This window comes from Mobula birostris, chromosome 8 (genome assembly GCF_030028105.1).
Source record: "Mobula birostris isolate sMobBir1 chromosome 8, sMobBir1.hap1, whole genome shotgun sequence".
NCBI lineage: Eukaryota > Metazoa > Chordata > Chondrichthyes > Myliobatiformes > Myliobatidae > Mobula > Mobula birostris.
Window position 1 is genome coordinate 140,041,155 of NC_092377.1, and position 27,906 is coordinate 140,069,060.

At 43.3% G+C, this 27,906-nt stretch overlaps 1 protein-coding gene across 2 annotated transcripts in view; it reads left to right on the forward strand.

Moving 5' to 3' along the window:
• Positions 1 to 27,906, forward strand: part of LOC140201787 (disintegrin and metalloproteinase domain-containing protein 9-like) — a 150,260-nt gene that overhangs the window by 107,216 nt on the left and 15,138 nt on the right. For both annotated transcript variants that reach the window (XM_072266474.1, XM_072266475.1), the window contains exons 15-18: positions 822 to 927; positions 6,656 to 6,839; positions 14,279 to 14,359; positions 21,286 to 21,391. In XM_072266474.1, the coding sequence (XP_072122575.1) occupies positions 822 to 927; positions 6,656 to 6,839; positions 14,279 to 14,359; positions 21,286 to 21,391 (477 nt within the window). The remainder of the gene's footprint in view (positions 1 to 821; positions 928 to 6,655; positions 6,840 to 14,278; positions 14,360 to 21,285; positions 21,392 to 27,906) is intronic.

Sequence of the window (27,906 nt, forward strand, 5' to 3'; positions counted from 1 at the left end):
AAATGAGAGAAAATTCTGAGGTGCAAGGGGACTTGGAAGTCCTTGTGCAGGATTCCCAAAAGGTTAATTTGCAGGTTGAGTCGGTGGTGAGGAAGGCATTCATTTCAAGGGGACTAGAAGCAAGGATGTAATGTTGAAGCTTTGTAATCACTGGTAAGGCCTCATTAGAGTATTGTGAACCATTTTGGGACTCTTATTTAAGAAAGGATGCGTTGACATTAGAGAGGGTTCAAAGGAGGTTCAAGAAAATGATTCCGGAAGTGGAAGGCTTATATAGAAGGATTTGAAGGCTCTGGGCCTCTACTCACTGGAGTTCAGAAGAATGAGGGGTGACTTCATTGAAACCTATAAATGTTGAAAGGCCTCGATAGAGTGGTTGTGGAGAGGATGTTTCCTGTGGTGGGAGAGTCTAAGACCAGAGCGCACAGCTTCAGAACAGAGGGATGTCCATTTTGAAGAGAGATGAGGAATTTCTTTAGCCAAGGAGTGATGAATCTGTGGAATTTGTTGCCACCGGTAGATGTGGAGGCCAAGTCTTTATGTTTATTTAAGACAGAAGTGGATAGATTCTTGATTGGTCAGGGCATGAAGGGATATGGGGAGAGGGCAGGGGCTGAGAGGGAAATGGATCAGCCATGACGAAATGGCGAAGCAGACTCAATGGGCCGAATGGCCTAATTCTCCTATATCTTATGGTTTTATGGATAACTTAAAAATGTTTCGTGTCGCAAGGTTGAAATACAGGGGAGTTTAACGCTTTGATCGAAGCAAGTGGAAGAAGTATCTGACTGGGCTCTTTGTATTCATTTCTATCCCCTCAGGTGCAAAGTCTGCTCCACACCAGTGTTTCCAGGGAGTGAACACTAAAGGTGACCGATTTGGAAACTGTGGCATGAGTGGCGTCCACTACAAGAAGTGTGAGATCAGGTGCTCCTCCTCGCTTTCTGATGCAGTCTCTCAGGATCGAGGTTGACTTGCCCCCACCCTAGTTCTTAAGGGTGGAAGGTGACTTGTGTGAATTCTTTTAACCTGGCTTGGGTGCTGCTAAGTAGCTACCAAAGGTGGTCAATAGAGGGAGGTCTGAGTCCAATGCCAAGGAGATCCAAGACGAGACCAGGCTCTAGCATGGAGTTAACACAGGGCTAGCATGTGTACATTGACATGTTCTATAAAGTTAAACACACAGACACAAACATAGAACTTAAAACCTTTTCCTTGTCTACTCTAATCCTGTCCCTTCCACCACTGCCCTAACGTTGGCACCACCGGAGTCATAGTTATTCTGCATGGAAACAGGCCATCGGCCCTTGTCCACGCCAACCAAGTTGTTTATTTGAGTTAGTTCCATTTCCCTACATTTGACCCATATCCCTCCATTTTCCCTGTCAGAAATTGTACCTATTTCCACTACCTACTCTGACAACTTGTTCCATATGGCCACCGCCTTCTCCGAAGGATTTGCCTCAGATTCCTTTAAATCTTTCCCTTCTCACTTTTAACCTATGCCCTCTAATTTTAGACTACCCTATCTGGGAACAAGTCTGTAAGCATTCATGTTATCTGTACCCCTCATGTGTTTATAAACCTCTATAAAGTCACCCCTCAGCCTTTGATACTCCGAGTAAAAAATGTCCCAGCCAAATCTGAGCTCTTTAGTCCTGGTAACATCCTTGTCAATCATTTTTTTAAAAAATTTTTGCATCCCCTCTTGCGTAATGGCATCCTTTCTATATCCAGGCAACTGGAACTGCACGCTATTCCAAGTGTAGTCACTCAGACAGAATCTCTTCTGCACGTGTTTCTAGCAGGTGAATTCTAAAGGTGACTGAGTTTATAGCTTCTACAGCCATAAAATGTCATCCTAACTCTTGTACTCTAATGAAATCATCTGACCTTTGGCTTTCATTCTCATGGTTATTGGCAGCACTGTAGTAAGCAGAGCATAAGGCATAAAAATATTCGTAGTTAATTTTGTAGAGGGTGTTTTACTTGAGACTGGTTCTGAAGTCTGCCCATTGAATTTCCACTCTTTTCCCGGGATCAGTGCTTGACATGACTTCAAATAATTCCAAGTAAATAATTATTCAACCTGAAGTGTGGTTTTAAAAGATCTGTAAAATACTGTTGAATGGTGAACAAAAATGGATGAGGTTCAAAGAGTTCTTGGGTAACTGAGAAAACTGTGGATAGTGACAAGTATGATGGCATAGCTATTAAGATAATGAATTGTCAGCCAGAGTTCTGGATTCTTCACTCAAATCCCCTCACGACAGAAATTAAATGAAGCTGGAAAGAGACAATCCAGTGCAACTCCAATTAAACTGCTGTCCAACTATTTGGTTACATTTTCCAGTGAACAATATCTTTTTGATTAAAGAGGTGTGCTAGGATACTAATAGCAATAACACTAAACGGTCTGCAAAGTATGCTTATAAGAGTTTTATGGTTACGCTGTTGTGAGAACTCATTTGGTTCATTTTTCTTTAGAGAAGAGATTTGCCTACCTTCCCTAGTCTGGTCTAGTTCAAAAGTACAAAGGTCTATACGTGACTCCAGATCCACAAATGTGTGTGATAAAGCTGATCCCTCCGGTCAGGAGAATCAGGAGCAGGCAACATGTGGAAGTTTTTGTGGAAAGAAAGACAGATGTGATAGCACCATTTTAGAATGTGGCCTCTTTTTCCGCAAAGGTTCACTTCCGGTTACGACAAAATTGCAGTGCAGGGGCAGTCAGTTGGCCCTAGTTATTACAGTGAGCCAGTGAACTTTGCTGGAATGTCGTCAAAGGGGCCTGTGAGTGACCTCGGATCATTCAACTGAAGTGGAAACTTGGCCCGCTCCAAAGCAGCCGATATCACGTCAGGCGTCCACGTCAGCTTGCACGCTTATCTTTATTGAGCAGTTCTGATAGGTCCAGTCATTGTTTATCATTATGCAACCGCTTGTAGTTTTCAAGATTTTGTTAAATTTTGCGTTGGGAGGCAATTGATGAAATCGGCATAAAACTTTAATCGTAATAACCTGACTGATTGTGATGAGTAAATGTACATAATGAAATATAATTCTGCTCTTTTAATTGTACAATGACAGGTATCGCTCACCATACCTGCTGCTATCTGCAGTTTCCTCACTCACCAGAGAACCCTTGATCCTCTCAATAACACCCTGATTTCGGGAATATGTCACTGGTGGTTCAGTTGCACTGGGACTCCCTTCCCAACATCACTGTGGGAGCTCCCTCTGCACAGGGAATGCAGCACCTTAACATGATGCTTCATTACCACCTTAACATGATGCTTCATTACCGCCTTATTGAGGCCGTAAAGGCTGGCCTGGGCAGCTGAACCTGGAAAATAATTAAAAAAGAAAACTAAAAGATTGTGCTGAAGTCTAAGTGATCATTTGGTAGAAAAGGGCCAATTTGCTACGGCACCATTGTGATGCTGTAATCCAGACCTTTACCACGTTCTGTGAACACCTATTTTAAGGAAAGTCTTTTCATATCACTTTACTTTGCCGGTCGCTTTCATCATCGCGAAATTGCAGCTGAGGAGAAATTTTTCCCTCTTGGTGAGCTCTGAATTTTTTGAATCTCTGCTGCAGAAGACTGTGTAGGCTGCTGTGGTCTTGGGTCTCTCTAGGTTTACTGTCGGGGGGGTTTCTAACCTTTTTTTTAAATGACAAAGCCTTACCATTAACCGAGGGGTCCATGGACCCCAAGTTGGGAACTCCTGTGGGGAGAATATGTTGAAAAAAGGAGGGAGAGAGAAACCGGGGAATTATAGACCGGTTACCCTAACATTGGTGGTGGGGAAAATGCTAGAGTCAGTTATCAAAGATGTGATAACAGCACATTTGGAAAGTGGTGAAATCATTGGACAAAGTCAGCATGGGTTTGTGAAAGGAAAATCATGTCTGACGAACCTCATAGAATTTTTTGAGGATGTAACTAGTAGAGTGGATAGGGGAGAACCAGTGGATGTGGTATATTTGGATTTTCAAAAGGCCTTTGACAAGGTCCCACACAGGAGATTAGTGTGCAAACTTAAAGCACACTGTATTGGGGGTAAGGTATTGACGTGGATAGAGAATTGGTTGGCAGACAGGAAGCAAAGAGTGGGAATAAACGGGACCTTTTCTGAATGGCAGGCAGTGACTAGTGGGGTACCGCAAGGCTCAGTGCTGGGACCCCAGTTGTTTACAATATATATTAATGACTTAGATGAGGGAATTAAATGCAGCATCTCCAAGTTTGCAGATGACACGAAGCTGGGTGGCAGTGTTAGCTGTGAGGAGGATGCTAAGAGGATGCAGGGTGACTTGGATAGGTTAAGTGAGTGGGCAAATTCATGGCAGATGCAATTTAATGTGGATAAGTGTGAGGTTATCCACTTTGGTGGCAAAAACAGGAAAACAGATTATTATTTGAATGGTGGCCGATTAGGAAAAGGGGAGGTGCAACGAGACCTGGGTGTCATTATACACCAATCACTGAAAGTGGGCATGCAGGTACAGCAGGTGGTGAGAAGGGCGAATGGTATGCTGGCATTCATAGCAAGAGGATTCGAGTACAGGAGCAGGGAGGTACTACTGCAGTTGTACAAGGCCTTGGTGAGACCACACCTGGAGTATTGTGTGCAGTTTTGGTCCCCTAATCTGAGGAAAGCCATCCTTGCCATAGAGGGAGTACAAAGAAGGTTCACCAGATTGATTCCTGGGATGGCAGGACTTTCATATAATGAAAGACTGGATTGACAAGGCTTATACTCATTGGAATTTAGAAGATTGAGGGGGGATCTTATTGAAACATATAAAATCCTAAAGGGATTAGACAGGCTAGATGCAGGAAGATTGTTTCCGATGTTGGGGAAGTCCAGAACGAGGGGTCACAATTTGAGGATAAAGGGGAAGCCTTTTAGGACCGAGATTAGGAAAAACTTCTTCACACGGAGAGTGGTGAATCTGTGGAATTCTCTGCCACAGGAAACGGTTGAGGCCAGTTCATTGGCTATATTTAAGAGGGAGTTAGATATGGCCCTTGTGGCTAAAGGGATCGGGGGTATGGAGGGAAGGCTGGTACAGGGTTCTGAGTTGGATGATCAGCCATGATCATACTGAATACTCGAAGGGCCAAATGGCCTACTCCAGCACCTATTTTCTATATTTCTATGAAAACTGCCATGAGTTTATGGATTGGCGCTGGTTTGTGGGATATGATGGAGCAACAAATCCCTGGGGGGGGGGAGATCTGAAAGAAGTTTTTAAAGAGCATGTGAGCCATTGATGGGACGATTTTTTCCCTAGTGTCAAAATATCGAACACTAGACAGAATGCATTTGAGCTAGAAAAGGCAAGTTCAAAGGAGATGTGCAGGGCAGTCTCTTTTATTAAAACACAATATTGGGTACCTGCTGTGTGCTGCCATTGGTGGTAGTGGTGGCAAATATGGTAGCTCAAAGTATATTTATTATCAAATGAATAAATCAAATTGTGGGAGTTATGTTAGTTTTCTGTGATGGAGGGGGTTTGGGGTTTGATGTTCGAGCTGCCGTTCTCCGGGTCAGTGATCTGTTGGTTTTTGTGTGAGGGAGGGGTTGGAGGGTTTACGGTTTGTGAGTTTTAGTTTCTTTCTTTTTCATACGGGGGTGGGGGTGGGGATTGATGTCTTTTTTTTCCCAACTGCAACCAAGTTTTTTCTATATTTCATGGCAATCTGGAGAAGACAAATCTCAGAGTTATATTCTGCAGACATACTTTGCTAATAAAATGAATCTTTGAACACATATGCTACCCTATACAGTACTACCTTAAGATTCAGTTTTTTTGCAGACATGTATAGGAAAGAAACTAAAATACAATAGAATTTTATGAAAAACTATATATAAAGAAAGATGAGCAATCAATGTGGAAAAGAAAGCAATCTATGCAAATAAAGATAATGCAGAGAACATGAGTTGCAAGTAGTTTTGAAAGTGACTCTGTTGCTCATAGAATCGGTTCAGAGGAGCGGTGAATGAATTTATGCACTATGGTTATAAGGTAATACTCGCTCCTGAACCTGATGGTATGGGACTTAAGACTTCTGTACTTCCTGCCTGGTGTTAATCGAGAGAAGAGGGCATGGCCTAGATGATGAGGGTCTTTGATGATGGATGCTTCTTTCTTGGGGCAGTGCTCCATGTAAATGCCCTCAATGGTAGGGAGGGCTTTGGCTGTAACCAGCCTTTTCTGTTTCTGGGTATTGGGTTTCCATGGTTGCATCACAGCCTGGTATGGAAACACCAATCCATCAGAGAATGGATAGACATGAACATTGTGTAGGCAGAAGGGTTCGTGTAATTGGGTGTTTAAATAATTTAGCACAGCATGGTGGGCTTGAAGAGCCTTCTTTGTGCTGTACTGTTCTCTGTTCTTAAGAGGCCTTCTGTGTTCCTACTGTATGTGTTGTGTATGGAGTTTAACTAACATAAAGCCAACTCTGCAAGGTATTAAATTCAACTCAGACCAATCAGCCAGCAGCAGACTTGAGCAGAAGAGAAGCAGCAACCAATCGCTCTGTGTCACTATCCCTGTTGCTCTGCTTTCTCCATCATGCTCTGCACAATGCCGTTCTCGTCTTGCACATTAACGCCTCCCGTTATTTTTGTTTATCCAGGAATTCGATGTGTGGGAAGTTGCAGTGTGTGAATGTGAACCAGAAGCCTATTTTTGGCATTGTGCCTGCCTTCAGCCTGACACCTATTGGTGACACCACCTGCTTGGGGGTTGATTTTATGATGGGGTCAGATGTCCCTGATCCTGGCATGGTAAACCCAGGCACCCGATGCGACACAGGCAAGGTACGGTTAGAATCTCATGATCACCTTTTATCAAAAGTTGTGTTTTCTTTGGCATTGTAAAATTTTTGCACTTGGGTGGGGACTTTGGGTCATAAGCTACAACTGGAGATTTGGATGCTGGTAGCTACCTAGAGAGCAGAGAATCAGAGTGCAGCTCTGATATGCATTCTTTTCACTGGATATTTGAACAACTACAAGGTCACGAACTTGTTTGATATTGGCCATCCCTCAATTGCAAATGCACAACATATGGACATCCCAACACATAAATGAGCTCTAATAATATTAATTTCAGAAGTCAAACATGTATATTTCCATTTGGTTCTATTCTTCTCTCTCGCTCCACTTTTAGTAATTGTTCGTTATTATCAACCTTGTCTGTCTCAACACCATTCCATACAACACTGTGGAGGTGCGGATACCATATTGAGTATTAGTGTATATGGTTAAATATTGAGCAGTTGTGTACAGAGAAGATCAATTTTTGAACGTCTGTAAGAAAAACAACCCTGTTAGCTGGGCTGGCCAGTAATCGGCACATTTCTAAATTTGGGTGTGTTTATATCCTATCATATTTTGGCATGGGACTTGGTCCATGATGACAATGCGTCCAGAACACAGAGATTCCATAGCTAGAGGAACAGAGGTGATATTCTGTGGACATGATAGAGAGACCTGGATGGTATGGTGCCTCCCAGATGCCAGGGTCAAGGATGTCTTGGATCGGGTCTATGGCACTCTAAAGAGGGAGGGTGAGCAGCCAGAAGTCTTGGTATGTATTAGCATCAATGAGTTAGGAAAGATGAGAAGGTCCTGAAGAGGGATTTTAGAGAGCCAGGTAGAAAGCCGAGAAACAAAATCTCCAGGGTAATGATCTCTGGATTGCTGCCTGTGCTGCTTGCCGGTGAGGGTAAGAATAGGATGATTTGGCAGATGAATGTGCAGCTGAAGAGCTGGTGCAAGGCTTCAGATTTCTAGATCATTGGGATCTCCTCTGAGGAAGGTCCAAAAGGGACGGGTCACACCTGAACCCGAGGGCAACCAAGACGTTTGTGGGGCTGAGGAGGGGAGAAAAGAATCAGCTGCGATTAAATGGTGGAGCAGACTCGATGGGCCAAATGCCCCAATTCTGCTCCTTTGTCTTATGCTCTTATGGCAGCTTTTCTAGAGGGTTTAAACTAATTCAGCTGGGGATTGGGAACCCGAGTGATAGGGTTGAGGATGGGGAAAGTTGGATTACAGACAGGCAGTGTATCGTGGGACTGTCAGCAAGGAGAGGCTGATGATCAGGCAATATTGCAGTCAACAGGATGAGTTGCAATGTAAAAGGGGAACAAAGTTGAAAGGGTGATGAATGTGATATTTGAATGCAGGCAGTATACAGAATAAGGTAGATGAACTTGTAGCCCAGTTACAGATTGGCATTTATGACATTGTGCGTATCAGTGAATCGTGGCTGAAAGAAGATTATAGCTGGAAGCTTACTGCCCAAGGATACACATTGTATTGAAAGGACAGGCAGGTTGGGGTGGCTCTGTAGGTAAAAAATGAAATCAAGTCATTCAGCAGACGTGGCATAGGATCAGAAGGTGTAGGATTGTTGTGGGTAGAGCTAAGAAACTGCAAGGGGAAAAACACCTTCATGGGAGTTATATACAAATCTCTGAATGGTAGCAAAGATGTGGTCTACTAATTATAAAGGGAGACAAAAAATGCATGTCCAAAGGGTAATGTGACGATAGTCATGGGGGATTTCAATATTCAGGTAGATTTGGAAAATCAGGTTAAAGCAACACTCACAACACGCTGGAGGAACTCAGCAGGTCGGGCAGCATCCGTGGAAAAGATCGGTCGAAGTTTCGGGCCAGAACCCTTCGTCAGGACGGTTCCGGCCCGAAACGTCGACCGATCTTTTCCACGGATGCTGCCCGACCTGCTGAGTTCCTTCAGCATGTTGTGAGTGTTGCTTTGACCCCAGCATCTGCAGATTATTTTGTGTTCTGGAAAATCAGGTTGGTGCTGGATCTCAAAAGGGGAGATTTGTATAATGCCAGTGAGATGGCTTTTCAGATCAGCTTGTGGTTAAGCATACTAGCAGATCAGCTATTTTGAATTAGATGTTGCACAACGAACTGGAATTGATTAGAGAGCTTTAGTGTAAAGGAATCCTTGGGAGGCAGTGATCATAACATGACAGAATTCACCCTGCAATTTGAGAAGGAGAAGTATCAGTATTACAGTGGGGTAAAGGGAACTACAGAAGTGTGAGAGAGCAGCTATCCAAAACTGGTCAGAAGAGAACACTAGCAGGGATGATGGCATCTCTGGAGTCTCTGGGAGCAATTCAGAAGGCGCAGGGTAAATACATCCCTGAGAAGAAGTAGTATTCTAAAGGCAGGGACACACAATCGTGGCTGGCAAAAGAAATCAAAGCCAACACAAAAGCCAAAGAAAGGGCCTATAATAGAGCAAAAATTCGTGGGAAGTTAGAGGATTGGGAAGCTTTTTTAAAATCCAACAAAAAGCAATTAAAAAGTCATAAAGAAGGAAAAGATGGAATATGAAGGTAAGTGAGCCAATAATATTGGAGGATGCCAAAAGTTTCTTCAGATATATGAAGTGTAAAAGAGATGCAAGGGTGGGTATTGAATTGCTGGAAAATGATGCCGGAGAGGAAGTAATGAGGGACAAGGGAATGGCAGATGAACTGAATAATTATATTGCATCACGCTTTACCGTGGAAGATGCTATTAATGTGCCGGAAGTTTGAGAGTGTCAGGGGACAGATGTGAATGAAGTTTCCATTATTAGGGAGAAGGTACTCGGGAAAGATCTAAAGACAGATAAGTTTCCTGAACCCCAGGGCTCTGAAAGAGGTGGCTGAAGAGATTGTGGAGACATTAATAATGATCTTGCAAGAATCGGTTGATGTTGGCATGGTTCTGGAGGACGGGAAAATTACAAATGTCACTTCACTCTTCAAGAAGGGAGAGAGGCAGAGAAAGAAATGATAGGCCAATTAGTCTGACCTCAGTGGTTGGGAAGATATTGGAATCGATTGTTAAGAAAGTGGTTTCAAGGTATTTGGTGGCACATGATAAAATAGGCCATAGTTAGCATGGTTTCCTTCAGGGAAAGTCTTCCCTGACAAATCTGTTACAGAAATGACAACAGGATAGACAATGGAGAATTGGCAGATGTTGTTTACTTGGATTTTCAGGAGGCTTTTGACAAGGTGCCACATGTGAGGCTGCTTAACAAGGTTAGAGCCCATGGTATTACAGGAAAGATTCTAGCATGAATAGACAATTGGCTGATTGGCAGGAGCCAGTGGGAATAAAGGGAGCCTTTTCTGATTGGCTGCCGGTGACTAGTGGTGTTCCATAGGGAACTGCGTTGTGACCTCTTCTTGCATTACATGTCAATGATTTGGATGACGGAATTGATGGCTTTGTGGCCAAGTTTATGGACGATGCGAAGATGAGTAGAGGGGCAGGAAATATTGAGTAATCGGAGAGGCTACAGAAGGACTGAGATAGATTAGGAGAATGGGCAAAGAAGTGGCAGATAGAATACATTGTTGGGAAGTGTACGATCATGCACTTCAGCAGAAAATTAAAAGTGTGGTCTATTTTCTAAATGGAGAGAAAACTTAAAAATCTGAGGTGCAAATGAACTTGGGAGTTCTCATACACGGATTCTCGAAAGGTTAATTTGCAGGTTGAATCGGTGGTGAGGAAGGCAAATGTAATGTTAGCACCTATTTCGAGAGGACTCGAATATAAAGACAAAGATGTAATTTTGAGGCTTATTAAGGCACTGGTGAGGCATCATTTGGAGTATTGTGAGCAGTTTTAGTCCCCTTATCCAAGAAAGGATATGGTGATGTTGGAGAGGGTTCTAGGAGGTTCACAAAAATAATTTTGGGATTGAAAGGTTTATCACCTGAAGAGCATTTGATGGCTCTGGGCCTGTGCTCACTGGGATTCAGAAGAATGGGGGGAGATCTCAGTGAAACCCATCGAATGTTAAAGGGCCTCAATAGAGCGGATGTGGATGGGATGATTCCTATGGAGGGGGAGACCGGAGGATATAGACTCAGAATTGAGCAATGTCCATTTAGAAAGGAAATGAATTTCTTTAGCCAGAAAGTGTTGAATCTGTGGAATTCATATCATTGGGTATATTTAAGGCAGATGTTGATAGATTCTTGATTAGATGGGGTATAGGGGGATACAGGGAGAATTGGGACTGGGAGGGGTGCTTCAGCTGTGATGAAATGGCGGAGCAGACATGATGGGCCAATTGGCTTAATTCTGCTCCGATATCATGTGATCTTATGGCCTTATGACTGCACGGGGGCAAGTTGCACCTTTTGATGCTGGGGAGGAGAGTGAGGTTACAGAGAGCTACCCCCTCCTCTGTCTGAGTCCAAGGGAGAAAGCAATTATAACTCCTGTCTCCAGCGTCAGCACTGGGTGTGGCCAGAAGGGCTGTAATTTTCAACAATGCACACACAACGTGGTAAAAATGCAAGCATTGACATTGCACATGACTTCCTTGCATGTGTTGAGTCATCTTTCTATCTCAAGTGAATTACTGGTGATTGGGTGCTGAACTCAGGATTATTATTGCATTGTACAAGAGGAGCTTGGTAGTCTGTTGACACTGTGTTAATAGCTGCTCTTGAACAGTGAAAGAAAGCAGCTCGTGCGATTTAATAGAATGAACCTTATGCCCTGAAAATCTGGAATAGCAGGACCCTGCATTATGGTTACATAAATAGACTAGCACCTAGAAGTGTGAACCTCATCCCACCAAAGTGCCATGGGAATTTCAATCACTTAAAGTCCACTAAACAAATCTGGAATACAAAGTTTGCCAGAGTAGGCATTGTACAGAAATGGCAAGGTCAAATGCAACCTCAACAGGCGGAGAATTTAACAAGAGGTGGAGAAAGATGAAAACCATTTGTCACATTGAAACCTACAGTGAAGTGCATAGTTTGCATCAAATCAAATTGGTGAGGATTGCACTGGGCAGCCCATAAGTGTCGCCACTCTTCTGGCGCCAACATAGCGTGCCCACGACTTGCACGAACCCTAACCTACTACTTTGGAATGTGGTAGGAATCCGGAGCACCCGGGGAAAATCCATGAGGTCACTGGGAGAATGTGCAAATCCTTAGACTGCAGTGGGAATAAAGCTCAGATCTTTCAGCTGTAAAGCATTGTGCTGACCACTATACTACCGTGCCATTCTTCATAAATCCACAGTTTAAAGGCTGGAATCAGTGACAGAGACCGGGAAATTGAAGGACTGTCATTACAGGCTTTCTTCCTTCTTTCGGAGGATACCTGCCACCTGGCCTGTATGTGGCTACGTTCTTAACAAGTGGCTGAACAACTGGTGCTCCATTCTGAAAGGTTGTTTCCAAGGGCACATCAGTATGAGAAATGTCTTCCTCACTTTAATGTTGATTGTCACTTGTATTAGAAAATTAGAATGTAGATCAGTTTTAGTGTAATTAAACCTGACATTTCACCATACTGAGTAAAAACGTATTAGCCACAAATTTGGAAAGGAGTAGTATTTTCTGATGCAGGTTGAGTACCCCGAATCCAAACCTCCGAAATCCGAAATTTTTTTGAGTTCTGACATGATGTCACAAATAAAAAATTCCACAAGGCGCCGGGAAGTTTTCAAGGCGATGCATGACTCTGCCCGCACCGCGGACAATTCTGAGAAGGGACCTGACATATGTAATGAATAGAAATTAATGGGAAATGAAAATCACTGTGTAAAGCAAAAAATGAAAATCTCAATCCTGTGATTGTGAGTGAGAAAATGCACTTGACGTTATGCTGATCAAACAAGCAAAGAGCTATCACAACGAAATGAAAATAGAAGATAATTTTGAATACTTAGCTAGCTGGTTGAAGAAATTTAAGTAAAGGCACAGCATTAATTTTTTAAAGCTAAAGCGTCTGCTGATCACGAAGCAGCAGGCATTCATAGATAAATTTGCGAAGATAGTCACTGATGAAAATGTAACACCAGAAAATGTCTACAATGCTGCTTGTTTTTATACCTTAAAAAAATACAAATACAGTGTACTCGAACCTTTTAATCATAGATGGAGTCTGAAAGTCGTTGTTTGTTGCTGTTCAACGACTGATTCAGGTATTCTCCCAATACTGCTGTGCTGTTTTCGTTACCCTGCACACATTATATTTTCATGATATGAATGATATGTCATAATTTTTACTTTTGGTACATGTGTGATGAACGAGTGTAAGATTAGATTAGATTATGAGGACACTTAGTCCTCGTTTAATGTCATTTAGAAATGCATGCATTAAGAAATGATACAATGTTCCTCCAGAGTGATATCACAAAAAAAACAGGACAAACCAAAGACTAACACTGACAAGACCACATAATTATAACATATAGTTACAGCAGTGCAAAGCAATACCATAATTTGATAAAGAGCAGGCCATGGGCACGGTAAAAAAAAAAGTCTCAAAGTCCCGATCGACTCCTGTTATTCCCCAATAGCAGGCGGCAAAAGGGAGAAACTCTCCCTGCCATAAACCTCCAGGCGCCGACAACTGCCGATGCATTGGAAGCACCTGACCACAGCCAACTCTGAGTCCGTCCGAAAACTTCAAGCCTTTGACCAGCCCCTCTGATACAGCCTCTCGAGCACCATCCTCTGCCGAGCACTTCGACCCTGCCCCGGCCGCCGAGCAACAAGCAAAGCCGAGGACTCGGGGCCTTCTGATCCAGAGATTTCGGATCACACAGTAGCAGCAACAGCAGCAAAGCAGGCATTTCAGAGGTTTCTCCAGATGTTCCTCCGTGCTCTCACGTCTATCTCCATCAAATCAGGATTGTGCACGGCACCCTACTTGACAGGTAACAGATATCATTCACCGGAGAGGCTGCTGCGCGCTGCGTCATGCGGCCATCTTCTCCTCCTCCATCTTCTTCCTAGACAAAGACTCCTTACTGGTAGCACATAAATTCAGAGTCGGAAATGATGGCATTCCCAAGCTGTCTCATTATATATCCCAAAATCTGAAAAAAAAACCCTGAAACCCTTTTGGCCACAAGCGTTTTAGATAAGGCCTACTCATCCTGTAACATGATCCAGTTTATGTGTAGAAAATCCTGGAAGCACTCAGCAGGTCGAGCAGCATCTGGAGAGAGATGAACAGAGTTATCCCTTCAGGTTTCAGCTCCGATCAGTGCTCGGCAGAGTGCAACATGAACTGCATTTCCTGTTTCCACACATGTTGTCTGACCTGTTGAGTGTTCACAGCATTTTCCATTCTTACTTCAGATTTTTCAGTAGCTATTTTTTTTTACACTACCCAGGAAAAATCAAGTGAGCCATGTTCTCTGGTGTTGATAATCATTTCGATGTGCTTTAGGTCTGCATGGATTTCAAGTGTGTGAATGTCGCTATCCTGAACTATGACTGCGATGTAGAGGTGAAATGCAGTGGCCGTGGGGTAAGTAAGAACTCCTGTGCAAGTAAATCCAATAATTTTTGTTTTATGTTTCTATATTTCCTTATGACAGAAGAGGTGGCTATTTAGCCCATAAGCCCATGCCAGCTCACAGAGCAACCCTAATTTCCTGTAACCTTTTCTCCCCACATTCCCATCAACTCCCTCCCCCACTTAGATTTTAGGATGTGGGAGGAAACCGTAGCACCAGGGGGAAATCTACACAGCTATAGCGAGAACAGGCTCGGGGTGCGTGAGCTCGGAATTGAGACCAGATTTCGAGCCGTGAAGTAGCTGCAATAGCGTGCTGCTCTGTGGTCTCTGGAGTTCGTGAAGTACCGGTTTATGGAGTGTCAGGGAGCGGTCAGGGGCCAGGCTGCAGACTATTTGCTAGCCAGCTTCTGGACAGAAAACAGAAGGCAGGGATCGTAGAGCTATCGGCCACAGAAATGGCCCTACTGCCCACTGCTCCCCTTCTGCCTATCTACACGAAATAGAATCAAACAGCACGGAAACAAGTGTGTAGTATCAGGGAAACTTTTTACAGTGACAGAAGTTGGGTGGTGCTCCCTGTGTGTGTTGGCCGAGACCACTGATCTTCACAAATCAAAAGTTTGCTTTCCAAATTTGGAGATGGTAGCAAATTTAGGGAATGATACCAAGGAGAGTTGCAGTAAATTATAGGAGGATTTTGATGAACTTGTTGAATGGACAAATAATTGGCAGATGAGGTACAAAACTGATTATTGGTAATTGTTAATTGGTTCAATGTTGTCACCTGTACTGAGATACTGAAGTGTTACGTTTATCCTGTTATGTTATATGGCTCAGAATGTTGGGCAATATCTAGTAACATGAGGAAAAGAACTGAAGCAGCAGAGATGTGGTTTTTGAGGAGGATGCAAAGAATATCATGGACGAAATGAATATTTAACGAGGATGTCATGAACAGAGCAAGCACAAAAAGAGAAATAGTGTACGAAATCATGAAAAGGCAACGTAACTTCATTGGACATGTAATTAGGGAAGAGAAGTTAGAATACATGGTAATTATGGGAAAGATTGAAGGGAAGAAAGCAAGAGGAAGGCAAAGAGAAATGATGATGGAGACAGCAGCCAGAGAACTGGAAATGAATACCAATGAATTGATCCACTTGACCCGAAACAGGAGTGTGTGGGCCATGGCAGTCAAAGCTCAAACTGGGCACAGCACCTGATGATGATGTACTGCGATACAGTGGAAAAACTTCTGTTTGCATGCCATCCATGCAAATGCTTCCATCCTGATGTACATTTTTTAAAGTTTTTTTTAAACGTGAAGGAGGGTAAGGAGATTGCTTACTGTTTGGAAAGAGGGAGTCTAGGTAGAATGGAGAAGGCGATAAGATCTCTGAATACATGTTTACCAATCAAGTTCAAGTTTACATACATGAATACAGCCAAAAGAAACAGCGTTCCTGTGGGCCAAGCTGCAAAACACAGTACCAACAGTCTCACACAGAACAAGGCATATATAACGTATAGAGTTATGCTAGCAGTAAACATACAGTCACACAAAAATAATAGTCTAGCCCATGTCCCTGAGTGTCATGGCCTATAGATTGACGGTGGGTGGGTTGCTGTCGGCAAGAACAAACCCATAGCAGTCCGACCATCGTGCATGAGTGCAGCCGCAGATAAACACAGTGCCGCTTGTCTTCCACTTGACGGCAGCACTGATGTGAGAGGACAGACCACCCCCCCCCACCCGAAACCAGCATGGACCTCACCACCTACAGCATCTCCACCCCAGGGTGCCACAACAGGCGACGCCACAGCAAGAAGCCCTGGTCCGCGCTACAACCGAGGCCATGCAGCTCCTTCGCCATCAGTCTCGCCAGTGAACCGAACTTGCAGTATTCTACATTACCAATATCCAACAGGGTCTTGCAATCACAAGGAAAATGCCCAAGACAGTCACTCGCACCGTTTGTTGGATCATGCACTGCCTCTTACGCTTTCTTCCCCTGCTGGCTTAAGCAGGCTGCAATACCGTGTGTAACAAGTCCACCTCCACCGCTATCAAGCAACATGCTGATGTGGTAGGCCTGTAGTACTTGATAACCAGCAAGCATCTTGTGATTGTACAAAAAGACATTAAGGACAAACAATTACACAGTTGGTTGGTGGTTGGACCCAGAGAGGCCACTGCATCCGAGTGCACCACCATCTTTTTTGTTAAAATAAAGTTGGTGTTACCTGTTAACAAGACCAGACAAAAGCAGAATTTCTTGAGACACATGGTTTCAGATGAATGTAGGTTATTGTGATCATGATGCACAGGATCTATAGTGTTTGGATTCAGAATTGACTTGTCCATAGGAAGCAGAGCTTCTTTACTCTGGCTGTAGTTACGTGACTAGTTTTGTACAGGAATCTGTAATGGACCCTCTGCTGTTATTAGATGACCTAGATAAAAGTGGTGGGTTGCTAGGTTCCAGACGATATGAAGATTGGTGATGTGCGGAATGTGAAAAATTGCTAAATGATACACTGGGATGTACTGGGTACACTGGGTGCTTGGGATATGCTGCCGGGAGGGGGGAGGGGCGGCGGAGGCAAAATCATTTAAGGTGTTCCTAGATGTGTGAGTGTATGTGCAGAAATTAGAGAATAATGGACATTGTGTGGACAGAAGGGATTAATTGGCATGTAATTACCAGTTTAATTAGTTTGGCACACCATTGTGGAGTGAACTCTGCTGAACTGTTCTATAGTAAGTGGGTGGTTGATGGTCAGCACAGACTTGGTGGGCTGGAGGACCTATTTCTGTGCTGTATCTGCCTGCAACTCTCATGAGAATAAAAGTCTAATAAAAGGGTCCAAGAGGATGACAATCTTTTCGTGACTTGGAAGCTTGTTTGCCTCAATGACCTGGCTGGAGTCGGGGCTTTCTGCTTTGGTTCCTGGTAGAGTCACCCATGACAAACAGGTCAAAGGGTAGAGGCCAAGCTAAGAGTAGTCCACCGGTTCTCCTTGTTCGGGGGTTCAGCTCTGAGCTAACAGCCCTGACTGGTAAAACAAAATTGTTATGAAAACAGCAATGAAGAATCCTCCAACATCTGAGTGTTGCCTTTTTGTTGGGTTTGTGGAACAATCTATGTTCCGCGCCTATTCTGGTATCTGTCCCCCACTTTTCCTTCGCTACATCGACAACTGCATTGGCGCTGCTTCCTGCACGCATGCAGAACTCGTTGACTTTATTAACTTTGCCTCCAACTTTCACCCTGCCCTCAAGTTTACCTGGTCCATTTCCGACACCTCCCTCCCCTTTCTAGATCTTTCTGTCTCTGTCTCTGGAGACAGCTTATCCACTGATGTCTACTATAAGCCTACTGACTCTCACAGCTATCTGGACTATTCCTCTTCTCACCCTGTCTCTTGCAAAAACGCCATCCCCTTCTCGCAATTCCTCCGTCTCCGCCGCATCTGCTCTCAGGATGAGGCTTTTCATTCTAGGACGAGGGAGGTGTCTTCATTTTTTAAAGAAAGGGGCTTCCCTTCCTCCACTATCAACTCTGCTCTTAAACGCATCTCCCCCATTTCACGTACATCTGCTCTCACTCCATCCTCCCGCCACCCCACTAGGAATAGGGTTGCCCTGGTCCTCACCTACCACCCCACCAGCCTCCGGGTCCAACATATTATTCTCTGTAACTTCCGCCACCTCCAACGGGATCCCACCACTAAGCACATCTTTCCCTCCCCCCCTCTCTCCGCATTCTGCAGGGATCACTCCCTACACAACTCCCTTGTCCATTCGTCCCCCCCCATCCCTCCCCACTGATCTCCCTCCTGGCACTTATCCGTGTAAGCGGAACAAGTGCTGCACATGCCCTTACACTTCCTCCCTTACCACCATTCAGGGCCCCAAACAGTCCTTCCAGGTGAGGCAACACTTCACCTGTGAGTCGACTGGGGTGATATACTGCGTCTGGTGCTCCCAATGTGGCCTTTTATATATTGGCGAGACCCGACGCAGACTGGGAGACGACTTTGCTGAACATCTACGCTCTGTCTGCCAGGGAAAGCAGGATCTCCCAGTGGCCACACATTTTAATTCCACATCCCATTCCCATTCTGATATGTCTATCCACGGCCTCCTCTACTGTAAAGATGAAGCCACACTCAGGTTGGAGGAACAACACCTTATATTCCATCTGGGTAGCCTCCAACCTGATGGCATGAACATCGACTTCTCTAACTTCCGCTAGGCCCCACCTCCCCCTCGTACCCCATCTGTTACTTATTTTTATGCACACATTCTTTCTCTCACTCTCCTTTTTCTCCCTCTGTCCCTCTGAATATACCTCTTGCCCATCCTCTGGGTCCCCCCCCCCTCCTTGTCTTTCTTCCTGGACCTCCTGTCCCATGATCCTCTCGTATCCCCTTTTGCCAATCACCTGTCCAGCTCTTGGCTCCATCCCTCCCCCTCCTGTCTTCTCCTATCATTTTGGATCTCCCCCTCCCCCTCCAACTTTCAAATCCCTTACTCACTCTTCCTTCAGTTAGTCCTGACGAAGGGTCTCGGCCTGAAACGTTGACTGTACCTCTTCCTAGAGATGCTGCCTGGCCTGCTGCATTCACCAGCAATTTTGATGTGTGTTGCTTGAATTTCCAGCATCTGCAGAATTCCTGTTGTTAACATCTGAGTGTGACAGTATTCCTGAGCCTCCACCTGGGACTTGCACAGCTAACAGTAGTGAAAAACAAGAGGAAGCCACAGACATGAAGGAAGCTCTGAACACCACCAGAGATGGAGGATATTCATTCCTGCCCAAAATGCAAGCAGTCTAACGGGCAGTAACCAACAGGCTAATAGCATTGAAAAGCCTTGGTAGAGTAAATGCAAGAAAAATGACTTTGCAAGTCTGAGTAAGAGGCCTTTAATGCAAGGCAGCTGGGCACAGATCCAGAAGGGGAATCTTTTTACAGATGATTATGAGGACACACAGTCCTCTTTTATTGTCATTTAGTAATGCATGCATTAAGAAATGATACATTATTTCCTCCGGTGTGATACCACAAAACACAGGACAGACCAAAACTGAAAAAACTGACAAAACCACGTAATTATAACATATAGTTACAAACAGTGTAACAATACCATAATTTGATGAAGAAATCCATGAGCACAGTAAAGTTCAAAGTTTCTCAAATGTCCCACATCTCACGCAGACAGGAGAAGGAAGAAAAACTCTCCCTGCAATGCCAACCACAATCCGACTCTGAGTCATCCGAAAACTTCGAGCTCTGATCAGCTCTCCGACACCGAGTACTGAGCGCCATCTCTGTCCGAACGATTCGACCTCATTCTCGGTCGCCAACAGCAGGCAAAGCCGGGGATTTTGAGGCCTACCCTCCGAAAGATTCCCGACCACACAGTAATGACAGCAGCGAACAGGTGGTTCAGAAATTTCTCCAGCTGTTCCTCTGCTTTCACGTCCATTCTCCATCAAATCAGAATTGTCCACGGCCCCTATTTAACAGATGCGATATCATTTTTCACCGGAGGGCTGCGCACACGCAGGCGTGCCGCCATCTTCTCCTCCCGCCGTAAGAGTGTGTGACGTGTTCCCGAGTGATTGAAGTGAATACTGCAGATGTGCTTATCAGGAGCTGGACAAAATGCTTCGTCAGACAACAGGTGTGAGGAACTACTAAGCTGGCTGGAAGAACTGAGCAAGTGAGGCAGCAAAAGAGACGTGTTCACATTTCGGGCTGAGATGCTACGTCAGAAAGGTGGCCCATTACACAGAAGTGGGTTAGGAGCTGGTAGGCGCTAGGAAAAGCGGATAGTGGGGTGGGGGGGGGTAGAGAGAGAGAGAGATGAAGCTTGGTGAGGGAGGGAAGCATGGGTAGGGTGAACAAATGGAGACACTGAGTAGAATAGTGTGAGTGGGAAAGGAGCATGGATGGGTATGGGACGGGGGGAAGTTCCTGAAGTTGCAAAACTCGTTGGTCATGGTATTATAGGGTACCCAAGTGGAATATGAGGAGTTTTTCCAGTTTCTGTTTGGTCTCACTGTGCCAGTGGAGAAGGCAGAGGGCAGACAGGTTGGTGTGGGAATGAGGAGGGGACTGGAAGTGACGTGCATCCCAAAGGTTGAAATGTCCATCGCAAGCAGAGCGTGGGTGCTTTCTAAAACATTTGTCTTCAAGTGTCTGATCTCACTGACATAGAGGAGGTCACTTGGTGAGGACAGAATGCCTTGGATCAGGTTGGAGGAGGTGCACGTGAATCTCTGCCGCACTCGGATGGGCTGTGTAGATTGCTGAATGGTGGTGAGGGAGGAGGTGAAAGGCTAAAGGTTACAAGCTGTTTCAACTCCCCTTCTCATTCCCACACTGACCTGTCTGTCCATGGCCAGGCTGAGGCCAACATGGTCTAGGAGAACAATGACACGTTCCGCTTGGACAACCCAACAAAATGAGCACTGAGTATTCCAACTTCAGGTCATCCACGCCCCTGTGATGCTTTCCCACTCTCATCAGACCTCCAGGTTCTCCCTCCTTTTATTCACCTTTTCCATCCCAATGGTTCTATTTGCCCACCTATTACCTTCCAACTCCTGCCTCCCCTTCCCTTCCACTTCTACATGCTGGCCACTTTTCCCCTTGCCTCCCCCCACCCCCACCCCCCAGTCCTACTACAGGGTCGTGACCCAAAATGTCAGCACATCCCTTTCGCCTCCATAGATGCTGCTCGATCTGCTGAGTTCATCCAGCAGTTTTTTTTTCCTTTTGCTGCAAACTTCCTCATCTGCAATTTCTCATTCCTCCTTAGTTAAGTAAAACCTTGCTGCTGTTCAGTAATCTGCTCTTAATGTATGGTTCCAGCTGAGCAGAAGTACAGCGTGCGTGACCGTTGTTTTGTACCTTGTCCACAGGTGTGCAATAACAATAAGAACTGTCACTGTGAGAAAGGCTGGGCACCCCCTGACTGTGCAAAGGCCGGCTACGGTGGGAGCATTGACAGTGGACCAACGTACAATGGTAACTCAAAACTACAAATATTTGTACTTTATTGCATAGCTTCATGTGTGTTTTGGAAGAGATTAAAATCTAAAAAATGCACATAAATTAAGCATTTGGAAAAAGAAAATGGATTGGTTGGTGGGTGCTTGGTATAACCATTTGCCACTGGCAGCACGTTGTCTACTCTGCAAGTCTGATGAAAGCAGGAATTTATCAAGGCTCCTTTGGCAGTGTTAATGAAGTCCACAACCTCCTTCGTCTAGAACAATTCAATTTGTCTGGTTAAACCCGTCCTTCAAGCTACACAGGACCCAAATTGTACCGCCCTTGCTGAGGTGTTGTAAGATCAACTAGACAGTCAGTCAAGCTTCATTCAAAAATGACATGAGAGTCAGGATATAGCATTCTAGCTCCTTGGGTTTCTTGTAGGCTGAATGCCATGACATAGTGAATAAGGAGTGAATCTGAAAAACAACAAAATACAGTGCAGTTACCACATTGTTCCATTTACACAAGAAAATATAGATTAGATTACGAGGACACTCAGTCCTCGTTTATTGTCATTTAGAAATGCATGCATTAAGAAATGACACAATGTTCCTCCAGAATGATATCACAAAAAAAAAAGGACAAACCAAAGACTAACACTGACAAGACCACATATAGTTACAGCAGTGCAAAACAATAATATAATTTGATGAAGAGCAGACCATGGGCACGGTAAAAAAAAAGTCTCAAAGTTCCGATCGACTCCTGATCCGAAACGCTAACTGATCGTTTCCACGGATGCTGCCTGACCTGCTGAGTTCCTCCAGCGTGTTGTGAGTGTTGCTGCCGATAGTCCCGATAGCAGGCGGCAAAAGGGAGAAACTCTCCCTGCCATAAACCTCCAGGTGCCGACAACTGCCGATGCATTGGAAGCACCCGACCACAGCCGACTCTGAGTCCGTCCGAAAACCTTGAGCCTCCAACCAGCCCTCCGACACCGAGCACCATCTCTGCCGAGCGCTTCGACCCCGCCGAGCAACAAGCAAAGCCGAGGACTTGGGGCCTTACACAGTGGCAGCGGCAGCAAAGAAGGCATTTCAGAAGTTTCTCCGGATGTTCTTCCATGCTCTCACGTCTGTCTCCATCAAACCAGGATTGTGCACGGCATCCTACTTTTTTTTTTTAAATATAATTTTTATTGAGTTTTCAAAGTGAATACATGAAAAGATAATGTCTACCCTCCCCCCTCCCCTTTCCCCCCCGATATATACTCCTACCTAAAAAGAAAAGAAAGAAAGAAGGAAAAGAAAGAAAAACCGCCTGGGTATTGGAAGGTTTCCACATGCTCCATGGGATTCAAAATAAATTTAGTATATTTATTTATTACTTTCCCCAAGGGACCAAGATCTTTATCATTGGAGCAACTAAATATGCCATCCTATCTTTTGTAAATAAGGGCGCCAAATATTCAAAAATGTTTCCTATTTATCTCTTAAATTATAAGTAATTTTTTCGAGTGGAATAGAACTGGCCATTTCATTGTTCCAACGATTCATACTTAAATACGAATCAGATTTCCAAGTAACTGCTATAGCCTTCTTGGCTACTGCCAATGCAATTTTTATGAATTCTTTCTGATATTTATTCAGTTTAAGTTTCGGTTTTATCCCTTCAATATCACCTAGTAGAAATAATACAGGGTTATGTGGAAATTGAGTTCCAGTAATTTGTTCCAATAAGACTCTTAAATTTATCCAAAAAGGTTGAATTTTAGAACAAGACCAAGTAGAATGTAAGAAAGTGCCAATTTCTTGATTACACCGAGAGCATTGATCAGATAAATTTGAATTTAATCTATTTATTTTTTGTGGTGTAATATATAATTGATGTAAAAATTATATTGTACTAATCTAAGTCGAACATTTATTGTATTTGTCATACTGTCAAGACACGGTCTTGACCAATTTGTTTCATCAATATTAGTATTCAGATCCGTTTCCCATTTTTGTTTTGACTTGTGGATTCCTTGTTTAATTGTCTGTTTTTGAATCAAATTATACATACAAGAAATAATTTTTTTAATTTTTCCTTTTCGAATTAAAATTTCAATTTCATTGGGTTTTGGCAAAAACATTGTTTGACTTAGTTTGCCTTTTAAGTAAGCCCTTAATTGAAGGTAACAAAAGAAAGTGTTATTTGATATTTTATATTTATTCTTTAATTGTTCATAGAACAGTACAGCACAGTACAGGCCCTTCGGCCCACAATGTTGTGCCGACCCTCAAACCCTGCCTCCCATATAAGCCCCCACCTTAGATTCCTCTATATACCTGTCTAGTAGTCTCTTAAACTTCACTAGTGTATCTGCCTCCACCACTGACTCAGGCAGTGCATTCCACGCACCAACCACTCTCTGAGTAAAAAACCTTCCTCTAATATCCCCCTTGAACTTCCCACCCCTTACCTTAAAGCCGTGTCCTCTTGTATTGAGCAGCGGTGCCCTGGGGAAGAGGCGCTGGCTGTCCACTCTATCTATTCCTCTTATTATCTTGTACACCTCTATCATGTCTCCTCTCATCCTCCTTCTCTCCAAAGAGTAAAGCCCTAGCTCCCTTAATCTCTGATCATAATGCATACTCTCTAAACCAGGCAGCATCCTGGTAAATCTCCTCTGTACCCTTTCCAATGCTTCCACATCCTTCTAATTGTTCAACTGACATCAATATACCTCGTTCATAACAGTCTCCTATGGATCTAATCCCTTTTTGGTACCAATTATATAAAAGTTGATTATCCATTGTAAAAGGAATAAGTCTGTTTTGGAACAAAGGTCTCCTTGCTAATAAAGATTACTTTATTTCATTATCAACATTTATCTTATTCCATAGATCATTCAACTGTTTTAATATAGGAGATTCTTTCTTTTCCCATATCCTTTTAGATTCCCATTTATATATAAAATCTTCAGGTATATTTTCTCCTATCTTATCTAATTCTATTCTAATCCATACCGGTTTTCAACCATCAAAGAAAGATGCAATAAATCTAAGTTGATTTGCTTTATAATAATTCTTAAAGTTTGGAAGTTGTGACCCTCCTAACTCAAATTTACATGTCAATTTTTCCAATGATATTCTTGACATCTTACCTTTCCAAAGAAATTTTCTCACAGATTTATTTAACTCTTGAAAAAATTTCTGTGGCAATTGTATTGGTAATGTTTGAAACAAATACTGTAATCTAGGAAATATATTCATTTTTACAACATTGACTCTACCCACTAATGTTATTGGTAGTATCATCCATTTGTCAAGATCTTCTTGAATTTTTTTCAATAGTGGTAAATAATTAAATTTATATAAATTCTTTACATCATGATCAAGTCTTATACCTAAATACTTTATGCCATTTACCGGCCATCTAAATTAGGTTGCTAATCGACATTGGCTATAGTCTCCTTTAGTAAGAGGTAAAATTTCACTTTTATCCCAATTTATTTTATGCCCTGATACTTTCCCATATTCATCCAATCTAGAAGATAATTTATGTAATGAATGCTGTGGGTTTGTTAAGTAAACCAAAACATCATCAGCAAAAAGATTATATTCCTCCTGATTAACTCTAAAACCCATAATATCTGGATCAATTCTAATTAGTTCTGCTAATGGCTCTATCGCCAGTACAAATAAAGCAGGTGATAATGGACAACCTTGTCTAGTTGACCTTTTTAACTGGAATGGTGTTGAAATTTGAGTATTTGTCACTACTTTAGCATTAGGGTTAGTATTTAAAGTTTTAATCCAGTTTATAAAAGATGTTCCTAACCCATATTTTTCTAATACTTTAAATAAAAAATCTCATTCCAATCTATCAAATGCTTTTTCTGCATCCAAGGCTACTACTATACTCATCTCCTCCCTTTTTTGTGCCAAATGAATTATACTGAGTAACCGAGTTACATTATCTGCCAATTGTCTATTTTTAATAAATCCTGTTTGATCCATATGTATTAATTTTGGTAAATATTTAGATAATCTATTCGATAAAATTTTTGCTATTCTTTTATAATCCGTGTTCAACAAAGAAATAGGCCTGTATGATGCTGGTTCTTTTACTCTGAAGGAGATCCAACCTGAATCCGAGGCTCCATCGCTGCAGTAGGCCCTTTTTTCTTCCCATCTCGCGGCGACTTCGCAACAACAGACTTCTTCTGTTGCGGTTTACGAGGCATATCGTAAAGTAATTTTGCGAAGTTTATAAGTAGTTTTCGGAAAGTATTTATTAACTTTGCTTTGTTTAAACGGTACTTTGCTGATTTTTTTACGGGAGAGCTGGATTTACACGTCTCAATCTCACGTCATCACGTGATGTCCCCCACGGCACCCTACTTGATAGATATCATGCAATGGAGTGGCCGCTGCGTCACGTCGCCATCTTCTCCATCTTTACACAGATAAGTAAGAACTTAGTTAATTTACCGGCAGATAAATGTTATAAGATTCTGTCAAGTAAATACTACAGGTAAATAGTATGTGTAAATGATCAGCATCTAGATTAGTGTCCAATAAACTCAAAAGTAACACTTCATTTCAACAAAATCCTGTTGATGCCTTTAGATTAACTTCTAAACAGTGCAACATCAACGTGTAGGCAGTACTTCTGCTGGGGAAATAATGGGTTGGCTTTAAAAAGAAACTTTTGTTCCTAACATCTAGCCTTCTACCAGCAAATGTGTTTTCCTACTTACTACTTCCTGACTGCACAGGAGGTGACCTAATGCAGATCTGAAACTGCTCATTTCAAAGTAAAAGGTGAACGTGCTGAATCACACAGTAAAAAGAGATGAGTTGTCCAAAGAGCAGAACAGACATATATCACCATTTGTTCTTCATTGAGCTAAGCTCCTAGAGCCTGTAATATTTCCTCCTGAACATCACACATTCCCCATAAGAGCACTCTTATTTTGTGAGGATGCGACTGTCACTGTAATGATCTGATTACAACAGCGCAGAACAGGTATGATCTGCAGGAGGCGTGATGGGCTGGTGGATCAGGAAGCCAGATATTAGGATTGTGGCTGCAGGGACCAGTTCTTCTCACCAGCTGGGACGTGTTATACCAGGGTGCCCATCGAGCACAGGCTGAACAACTTTGCCACCCTCTCAGTCTGTGAGTATTGGTCCAGGGCCTCTGTTTCCCTATCTGCCACTCTCTGTTCAAGGCCACAACTATTGGTTTGCCTGTTCAGTTAGCTTTAGCTGCTATCCATCATGTCAATCAAAAGAACTGTAAACTTGACTGAACCTTGCTTATATTTATTTTCTTTTTCACCGTCATTTCTTGGGATCCCTGGCGAGGCCAGTGTTTCTTGCCCATCCCTGATTGCTCTTGAGACTCGCTTATGTGGTGCTGATGAGATGGCTTCTGGGGCCATTGCCATCCTTCTGGTGAAAGTACTCCCACAGTGCCATTTGGGGGAGGGGGGGTCCAGAACTTAGACCCAATCAATGGCAAAGGAACGGTGACATGTTTCAAGATCAGTGTGGTGGATAACTTCAGAGGAATTAGCATGTGTGGTGTTCCCCTGCACCTGCTGCCCTCATCCATCTTGGCGGAAAGTTGTAGGTTTGAATTGTTTTGGGCTGCCCTGTGATGTGAGTGCATTTCGTGGATGGTTTAGTGCTGCTGGCAGCGGGAATGAGCATTCAGGATGGGACGTGGAGTGCTTTGCCCTGAGCTTCTCGGGTGCTTCTGGAGCTGCACTGGTCCAGGCAAATGCAAGGCAGAGAAAGCTGTAGTGGTAATCGTAATTCTAGCTCAAATCTTGTAAAAACACAAATGCTGGAAACACTCAGACCAGAGAGCATCTGGGGAGAGAGAAACAAAAACAGATGTTTCAGGTCAAAGACCCCTTCACTGGGCTGTTTTCAACATTTTGTGTGTTTTTTTCAGAATTCCAGTAACTGTGGTTCTTTATTTGATTTTCATTTATTGTTAAAATCCTCCTAACTCCAACCAAAAGGCATTGTGGATATATTTTACCATAGCAGTTCAAGAGGGGAAACTCACAGGTCATCTGTGGATGAGTGATAAATCCTAATGGTGCCTTGTTCTGAACAAATGTTTAAAGCCATATTTTGCCTCATTGTTACGATAGGGAAGACTAATACTAATGATCACTCACTGACTGGAATTAGATTTTTATTGTCACATGTACCAAGCATCACTTGCATACTGTTCGTACAAATTAAATCATTAAGTAGTGCCTTGTAATAGGCAAGGTAAAACAATAACAAATGCAGCATAATATGTAACTGGTGCAGAGAAGGTGCAGTGCAGGTAGACAATGATTTACAAGATCACACAGAAATGAATTACAAGGGCAAAGGTAAATTATTGTGGCACTCAAAAGTTCTAATGTTACTGTATGTCAGCAATGAGAAGGTTAGGACCTTTCACACTGATGTCAATGGTGAGGTGGCCTACATTTGAGATGATTAGAAGAATTGGAAGATAGAGATCCATTCAAGTACGATAGTCTAGAC